Source organism: Danio rerio, chromosome 13 (assembly GCF_049306965.1).
Source record: "Danio rerio strain Tuebingen ecotype United States chromosome 13, GRCz12tu, whole genome shotgun sequence".
Lineage (NCBI taxonomy): Eukaryota > Metazoa > Chordata > Actinopteri > Cypriniformes > Danionidae > Danio > Danio rerio.
The window spans coordinates 8775004-8785000 of record NC_133188.1 but is presented as its reverse complement, the minus strand read 5'-3'; the positions used below and the strand labels follow the sequence as shown (position 1 = coordinate 8785000).

The window sequence follows — 9997 nt, the reverse complement described above, 5'->3', positions numbered from 1 at the left end:
ATGTAGCCTAAGTAAATTTATTCGTTTTATTTATTCTTAAATTGATTCATTTAGCAGCTCTGGTTGCTGACTACTTCTTTACTACTGTTTCGTCATGACAGTTACTCCAAAAAAAAGCCTTTACCATTCTCGGCTGTGCAGGTGAAGGCTCGTGCCGTAGACGCAGGTGAAAGTATAAATCAGCCTTTGGGATTTGATCCGAATTGTGCAGTTCTGGTCACTTTAAATTCAAATGAGTTTGTGCTCTATTCAGTAGAAGGTGATGCTACAAATACTGGTGTGTCAGCATAGTGGCAGATTCAAAAATACGTCCTATGCTGATAAGGAAGAGAAAAAAATGTTACACATACTAATATATTGGATTTTTTATCACCAGAAAGTATTTATAATAAGTATTTATGACTCGTTTTAGCTAACAATTGTTAGATACCAATGCTTACACCATAGTTCTGCATGATCTTCGTTTACATCCCAAATCTTAAATAACACCTAAACCTTAAGAATACCTAATGACCATCAATAAGCAGCAAACTATTAAAGACTAACCAATAATCTCTTAATGCAAACCATAGCTCAAACACACCAAGTGCACCGCGAGCACAACTGTACTTGTATATCAAGCTTTTATGGATTAATAGTTTACTAATATTACTAGTTTTGTAGTTAAATTAAATGGAATCATGAAATGAATCTTATTTATTATTAAATTAATGCTTTCCTTTTAATATAATTGTACTTTTTGTGTAGTTAAATTAAATGGAATGATGGAATAAGTCTTAGTTATTATTAAATCAATGCTTTCCTTTAATATGATAATACTATTTTTGTAGTTAAATTGGATTGAATGGTAGAATGAATTGTATTCATTATTATATCAATGCTTTTCTTTAATATAATAATACTATGTTTGTAGTAAAATGCTATATTTTACAGCATATATTTTAATGCTTTCATGAAATATACTAGTTCTATTTTTGTAGTTAAATTGAATGGAATCATGAAATGAATTTTGTTTATTATTAAATCAATGCTTTCCTTTAATATATTAATACTTTTTTGTAGTTAAATTTAATGGAATCATGAAATTAATCTTATTTATTAATACATCGATGTTTTCCTTAAATAATACTATTTTTGCAGTTAAATTAAATGGAAGGATGGAATGACTTTGATTTATTGTTAAATCAATGCTTTCCTTTAGTATAATTGAACTATTTTTGTAGTTAAATTGAATGTAATAATAAAATAAATCTTATTTATTATTATTTTAATGCTTTCATGTAATATAATAAGTCTGTTTTTGTGGTTAAATTGAATACAATGTTTAAACTAATCTTATTTATTAATAGATTAATGCTTTCCTTTAATATAATAATACTCTTTTGTAGTTAAATTGAATGGGGTCATGAAATGAGTCTTATTTATTATTAAATCTATGCTTTTCTTTATTATAATAAAACTATTTTTGTAGTTAAATGAAATGGAATCTTGAATTTATTCTTATTTATTATTAAATCGATGCTTTCCTTTAATATATAAATACTCTTTGTGTAATTAAATTGAATGAAATGATAGATTAAATCTTATTTATTATAAAATCGATGTTTTTCTTTGATATATAAATATTATTTTTGTAGTTAAATTGGGTGGATAATTTGTAAGAAGTAAAAACAAAATATTATTATTATTATTATTATTATTTAATAATCTTGTCATGGAACATATGTGTTCTAATTTAGGACAATATTGTTGTTTATTAAATCCAGGATGCAGCTATTAGTGATTATTCCCATTAGAACTTGAAGCAGCCAGGAATGTCCCACTTGAATTCTGGCATTGACCCATTCCCTGCCGACAGCTTGAATAAACAAAGCAATACATTATATTGCTACATGAATATCACTGTTATGAGATCCCCTGTGCTGTGTCATTCTTAGTGATTACACCGTTTATCATATCTTACATGCTGTATGTTTATTCCTCATTAAACCAGATGATGAAATGATGCTGATGAAAAGATTTAACCAAACTAACTCAGTTGAAAGCAAAGTTAATTTCTGAAAGGGTGTCTGTGTGCTTGTGTGTGTGGATTCACTCGCACCTGCCGGACACTGGCTCTTTCTACGTTGGCTCAGTTTTTGGGCCTGAGGTCTGAGTCTGCAAGACTTGAGTTGAATAAAAAGGACTGTCAGAGCCACAAAGAGACTGTTATTCTCTAAATATCTTCCAAAATATACAGAGAAATGATTAGTGAAGCTTGTGAGCATGTCTGTGTTTGTATACAGCCAAATAATAATTAATTAAATAATTAATAATACATGACAAATAATAATTAAAAACATAAGGTCAAAAGCCTGCAAGGTCAGCTGAATAACAAACAAGTTTGTGAAGTTTCTGTGAGGTTCATTCAGAATTAATTATGACCATTTTCCAAATTTTAGGTAGAAATAAAAGACTAAGGATGCAAAAACAAAGTGCATGCCACCGTTGAATGAATAAATAAAAAAAACAAGCAAACAAACAAATGTAAATATTAGAAAGGAATAACAATATTTTAGCTTTGGGGTTTATTTTTTTGTCTTTTGCCCTGGAAATGATTTTAATCTGTGACTTATTTACATGTTGCACAACAAAGCATTTCAGAATTAGATTTTTTTTAAAAAAGGTGAAACTACTTCAGATTAAATTGGTTGAATATTTCTTTTTGTTCCACTCTGTAGGTGCAGCTCAGAGCGGCGTAAGGAGAAATCTCGTGATGCCGCGCGCTGCAGACGGAGTAAAGAGACAGAGGTGTTTTATGAACTGGCTCATCATCTTCCCCTTCCACACAGCATCAGCTCACATTTGGATAAAGCGTCCATCATGAGACTGGCTATCAGCTTCCTGCGGACACGCAAACTCGTCAACTCAGGTACACAGTCAGTATATGACAATTATTAATTCAAACCAGCTTTATTATATTGAACAAGAAGGTCACATAAACTGCAATGCAAACTATTAAAAGACAAGGCAAATTTAAATCACGCTAACAAACAATAATGTCATTATTCAGCTCGGTTTGTTGTTGATTTACAGTCATTGTTCAGTTTAATGTTGATTTAATTCAGTCTATTCATTATAAAACAATTGAAATTGATGTTCATTAAATTTGATGAGCAACGTAAATGTCTATTACTGAATATTAGGTGTTTTCTAAACCCTAACTAAAGAACTTAAAGTGGTAACCCAAACCCAATCTGGGGACTAAGATTGCAAAAAATCTTGGAGAAAGTAGGCTCAGAAGTCAGAATTGTTAGCCCCACAGAGCAAGACAACTTCACAGTATGTCTGATAGTATTTTTTCTTTGTCTTATTTGTTTTATTTTGACTTGAATACAAGCAGTTTTAAATTGTTTTGTTTTTTTAACATTTTTTAAACATTTTGGGGTCAAAATTATAATAATAATAATAATAATAATAATAATAATGATAATGATAATAATAATGATATAATATTTTATATATATAAATTTTATAAATTAAGATTTTTATTTTTATTTTATTTATTTATTTATTTTTTATTATCTGCAGAACCAACCATTGTTATATACAGTGATTTGTATGTAGTCATCATGGCAAAAATAAAATAATTCAGTTATTAGAAATGAGTTATTAAAACTAATATGTTTAGAAATGTGTTGGAAAAATCTTTTCTCCGTTAAACCGCAAATGGGAAAAAAATAAACAGGGGGGCTAATAATTCTTACTTCAACTGTATATGTGTAACAGGACTGCATAAACATACACATACATACCATATTTATAAGCTAATATTTAATCATATGTTATACCTTTTGCATTTTAAAACAAACATTTGACATTGGTGAAACTACTGATTTTGTTTATTTTTTCTATTTATAAACTATTATTGCTGATTATACTTATCTGGTAAAATTGTTAACTACCATACAAATTTTGTTTTGTTTATTGACTTTAAAATGGTTTATAAAAAAACAGCTTTTGTTCTAACCAAAATAAAACAAATAAACATTTATCCTGAATAAAAACTGTAATTGGAAATATTGTGATAATTTCCTTGATCCATTAAATATCACTTGAGAAACATTTGAAAAACATATAGCTGAAGTCAGAATTATTAGCCCCCCTATTTGTTTCCCCCCCAGTTTCTGTTTAACAGAGAGAAGATTTTTTTCAACACATTTCTAAACATAATAGTTTTAATAACTTATTTCTAATAACTGATTTATTTTATCTTTTCCATGATGACAGTAAATAATATTTGATAAACTTCTATACAGCTTAAAGTGACATTTAAAGGCTTAACTAGGTCACATAGGTTAATCAGGCAGGTTAGGGTATTTAGGCAAAGTAATTGTATAACGATGGTTTGTTCTGTAGACTTTTAAAAAATATATAGCTTAAAGGGCCAATAATATTGACCCTATAATGATTTTAAATTAATAACTGCTTTTATGTTAGCCAAAATAAAAACAAATAAGTCTTTCTCCAAAATACAAAATGTTATTAGACATAAAGTGAAAATGTCCTTGCTCTGTTAAACATCATTTGGGAAATATTTTAAAAAGAAAAAGAAATTCAAAGGGGGCTAATAATTCTGACTTCAACTTTATATAAAGCATTTGGATTAAAACAAATCTTTATTTTATAAAATGATTTGCAATATAAAACCTTTTTAAAAAAATATCTAATAAAAATTCATGCATGAAAACTTTAATAATTTATATTAATTGATATTATTAATTGAATTAATAATTGAATATTTTATAGTAGTTTAAGTTAGGACTTTTGGTTTATAAAGGTGTTCTTCATGATCAAATCTAACAAAACAAAGCTCTTTCACTACAATAGCTCGTTCATATTGGTGCAGTTTTATTTGCCGTTTGATAAAGAAAGGTTATCAAAAGGATGACTCTGCTGTTAACACAACATCAAAAACCATGCGACTATTTTTGTCGTCATGTCAAAGAAAGAGCCGTGTTGGAAATACACCCTCTGATGATAATCAAATTCTAAACCTCTAGTTTGAGCTGTTATCTGCATGTGCTATCATTAGTCCTGCTCTGTTATGAGGAAATGTTTTGTGATGTCAGACGGCATTAAAGTTACTGTTGTATTTTACAAATGAGGAGGCGCTTTATGTTAGGATATAATTGCGTTAGTGAATATTGGACCTGCTGTAACTCTGTCTGGGTTAATTACGTCTCACTGTAGGTGCTAATCGTATAAATCAAAGACAGCATGAGATGAATACAACAGTAAAGATAAAACCTAAAGGGTATGTTTAATAATGAACATGAAGAGCATCGTTTTAAAATATGAAATGAAAAAGCAGAAAGTTCTATCTTTTACTTCTATCTTGTCATTCCGTTTAAGCAGGATTTTCTTCTTCAGTGGAATTTAAAATGAGACATGAAGCATGATGATTATACCTGTTAACCCTCCCTTTTTTCCTGGGATTCTCTTGTATTTCCTGGGATTCTCTTCAGTTCACGTCTGGGTTTTGGGTGCATGTTTTTAACAACAAAAATATACATATAATTATTAATAATAACATCTAAAGATGTCGATCTTGGTGTTTTTTTTTTTTTGTTTTGTTTTTCAAACACGACTAATTTTGTCCTAAATGACCATAAAAAATTCTGAAAGCAATCCAATGCTTTCATTGTTTCATTAGATGTGTGCATTTTTAAAGTGAAACCTGTTATTTAAAGTAATCAAACCAAAAATCCAAATAATTGAGATTTGTTTGTTGTACAGTGAAGAAAAGATTGAGATTTGATAATTTGATTTTATTTCTTTATAATAGCTAACAATTTTAAGTTTGTTGTAAGTTTGTTTGCTAATTTATTTGTTGCTAATATGTACTATTTATTATTTTATTTTGTAATTAATAATAATAATAATAAAACATATTACTGACTGTTTAACTATTGATTTACAATTAAACCGCTCCAGAATAACTTCCTCTGGGGGGTGTTGGAGTAGGATATAAAGGATAAATCATATATTATGGTGGCCATATCCTTTATTTTCATCCCGATGTCGACGTGTATGATCAGGGCCGGCGCGTCCATCCATAGAGGCGACCTAGGCAGCCGCCTAGGGTGGCAGTATAGAGAGGGCGGCATCCGCGACACCTCCCTTACCACCCGCCTAGGGCGGCAGTATAGAGAGGGCGGAGTCCGCGACACCTCCCTTACCACCCGCGTCCTCAGTTATGTCCGCGACACCTCCCTTACTACCCGCAGCCTTAGTTATACTCACGCATAGGTGACAGAATAGAGACGGCGGCATCAGTGAGACCTCCATCAGCACCCGTGTGTCCTCAGTTATATTCGCGCATAGGGTGGCAGAATAGAGGTCCGTGACACCTCACTTCATTTTAACAACTGGTCACTTTCGTTTTCACATTGGGATTGAGGGTGGCGTGATCGTCCTCTGCCTAGAGCGGCAGTCCAGCTTTCTCCGGCCCTGGGTATGATGATGATTTAACCCAAATTAGCATGATTTAAGGGGTATTGGGGTGGGGTATGAGGGATTTCCCTTATTATGGTGGCCATATCCTTTATTTTCGCATCCCCATGTTGACGGGTATAATGATGATTTAACCCAAATTAGCATGATTTAGGGGGTGTTGGGGTGGGATATAAGAGATATCCCTTATTATGGTGGCCATATCCTTTATTTTCGCATCCCCATGTTGACGGGTATAATGATGATTTAACCCAAATTAGCATGATTTAGGGGGTGTTGGGGTGGGATATAAGAGATATTCCTTATTATGGTGGCCATATCCTTTATTTTCGCATCCCGATGTTGGCGGGTATGATGATGATTTAACCTAAATAAGCGTGAATAAATTGTAAAATAGAAAACAAATTGTTTGATAAAGTCTTCTGAGGTCATGCAGTATCATTTTACTTAAAATATTTCCAGTCACCAATCAAATCTCTCGGAAACTTTCTGCAAAATCTTTTGTGTCTCTAAGAAGAAAGAAAATCATAGGGGTTTGGAACAACATCAGGGAGATCTTTAAGAGCCAAAGCACTGCTCTGCTCAAGGTTTTTTTTTTTTTTGACTAAAGCAGGTATGGCGAGAGGATGTGAGCATGTTCGTATTGTTTGTGTATCTTGATTATAAAATTAGAATCTCCGGAAGCTGGACAAAGGAGCCCCTGCATTCGACATTCCTTTCTGTGTTTGCACAGACACTAAAGAGGACAAGAAACTCAATTACTACACATTTAGGATTGCCTCGGTTCCTTTAGTTTAGCGTAACTGAAAGACTTTGCGCTGTTTGACTTAAAGTAACTTGACAGTCAAATATTCAGGTTCATGCTACATGCAGAAATGGAAAGAGACCGAGAGGGAGGGAGTGGAAAGAGACATTGAAAAGCAGCCCTGTCAGTATGAGATGGCACATCAGATAGTGTTATCAGCAGGTCTGCGAGCTCTGTGCTGGAAGCATGATTGGTGCTTTCTTTAAGGCTGGCGCTCTCCGTCTAAGACCAGCCAAAACACAGGCCAAGCCTGGCGCCACTCCTCTATCCATCCCCTCCTCCTCCTCCTCTCGCCATCACCCATCACCCTACCCTTGCTGTGGGTGCATGGGCAACACCTTTCACATTAGATCTCCAGGCCCTGTTCACTGATTCTTACAACTGATTCAGGCATTGCTCATTTGGCCTAAGGGCAGCTCAAAGAACATGTTTGAAATAATTGCTGATCAGATGTTATCTGGTTGAAATCAGTGACTCATGGCTACTGCTGCGAACATGATTCTTTACAACTGATACAAACAGACCCAGATGTCACAACAAAAGTTGATTGTTTGATATCATTTTGCACTGTGTGCCATTCTTTGGCTTGCGTATTTATCATTAAAATGTTTTAAGATGCCATTTTCTCCAGGTCAGACTAATGAAACTGATGAGATCTGTTTGTCTTGTTCTAGATTCATACGGGTGCTGGAAATCCTGGAAAATGCTTGTTGTTTAATACAGTGTTTTCAAGGTTGTGCTTGGATTTTGGACAAAGTGCTTGAACCTGCTTGAATTTGAAATTGTAGGGCTCGAAATTGCGACCGTTTTGGTTGCATATGTGCCCGAAATTTTATTTATACAAGCTCAAAATATATTTGGAAGCATTTGTGGGACTGGATAAAATTGTTGCTATGTGACCAGTTTTCATTGCAAAATGTGCAAAAAATATTTAGGAGGCATTCGCACAGAATGCATATTTACACTAAAAAACCCAAACGCAGCGCTGATAAATCATTTAAAACAGTTGACATGTCAGCTTGCTGCAGTAATCAAAGCCCACAATGCCTACCCTGCTTTGAAGTTCTGGCCCATTGCTCTTGAGCGCGAATGGATTGGTCAATATCAGCTATCAATCACTGAGGCCCCGTTTACGCTAATGTGTTTTAGTTTGAAAACGCATACGTTTTGCTACGCTTACGCCATCCTTCCACAATATGCCAAAAACGGAGCATTTTGGAAACACTGAAGAGGCTGTTTTCATTCTAAAACACTGCTGCTCCGTTTCAATGTGGATGGGGGAAAATGGAGACATCTGAAAATGTAGGCGGGGCTGCTGACATTCGCCTCTCTGATTGGGGCTTTTCCTCAATATTAGGTAGCTTATACACAGTTCAGTTCTGCATTCTCTACTTGTAAGTTCAGACTTCGCAAGTTTGATATGGAAAACAGACTCCTGAGGACATGTCGGTAAATCTTCAAAGGGAACAGTCTACTTTATAACCTCATTTACATCATCCTGGATACGTTGTTTCACTATCTTAACAATAAAATGAAAACATGTTATAAGGAACTGCTATTTTCATTTCGATATTAGCAACTTAACAGACAGCAGAAATGTTGAGACATCATGCTGCATATTTATATGAGCGTCATCTTCACTGTATGTGTATTCATAACAAATCGGAGCCTATAACAAAACTGCCTCCTTTCATTTTCATTGAAAATACGAAACATCCCCTCTCTTTTGCTGAATATCAGTTTTAATAATCAATAATGGCCATTATAAAAGTATGACGTACAATAAGTTCATACATTATAGGAAATAAAGGCACGCAATCAGTCAATATGCAAAATGTACATGGTTACACTAATTATTAACTTATCTTTGCGCTCAGCCAAAACACGTTACCTGAGAGCAAGTAATAGATTCAAAAGACCAAAGTCGGGGAATATGTTGTTAGATATAGACAAGATGAATTAAATATCACGTTTAACAAATATAGTGAGATTAGATCCAGCGGTAGATCCTTGATGAACACTCCGAGCACAGCTCTCATCTGTTTAGATATGCAGCAGTGCATGCCAGAGAGTGTGTGTGTGTGGTCACGTAATGTGCGTTTTTCAGTGTTTTGGTGTAGACGCAGAGCTGTGCAAAAACGCTAGTATGGACGCGGATCGCTTTCATTCTAAAACGCCGTTTTAAAACTAAAACGCGCTAGTGTAAACGGGGCCTTAGTCAATGCCTTCCTTCAAATGACAGGGAGCTACAGCTGTGAAAATGTAAAGGTCTGTGTACGAGAGAATAAAAACAACACTGACCGATTTTGTTTTAGAAACCACCTAAAGTTACAAATAATGGCTGATTTTATTTATTTATTTATTTATTTATTTATTTATTTATTTATTTATTTATTTATTTATTTATTATTATTATTATTTTTTTTTACATTTTTGGGTGATTTTTCCCAAAATATCTATGCTCCAAAGTATTCAACAATATAAATTAAAATGTCATATTGTGTTTTTTTTAAATAGCACAATGGATTTAAATGAAAAACAATAAATACAGTACAGCATATATAAACGGAATTTACTGTGGTTGATAGTTGCTAGAAAAGCATAAAAATTCTCATTGAAAATGCTTGAAAAGAGCTGGAATTTTAAGTTTGAATCGATGTAGGAACCCTAGTTGTTGTTTAGGGGTTTTCTTTTGGT

General features: G+C 33.2%; 1 protein-coding gene across 1 annotated transcript in view; it reads left to right on the top strand.

Annotated features, from left to right (window-relative positions):
* epas1b (endothelial PAS domain protein 1b) overlaps nucleotides 1-9997 on the top strand; it is a 63271-nt gene that overhangs the window by 25734 nt on the left and 27540 nt on the right. Inside the window, 1 exon segment of the mRNA NM_001039806.2 lies at nucleotides 2721-2911. Within this exon segment, the coding sequence (NP_001034895.2) occupies nucleotides 2721-2911 (191 nt within the window).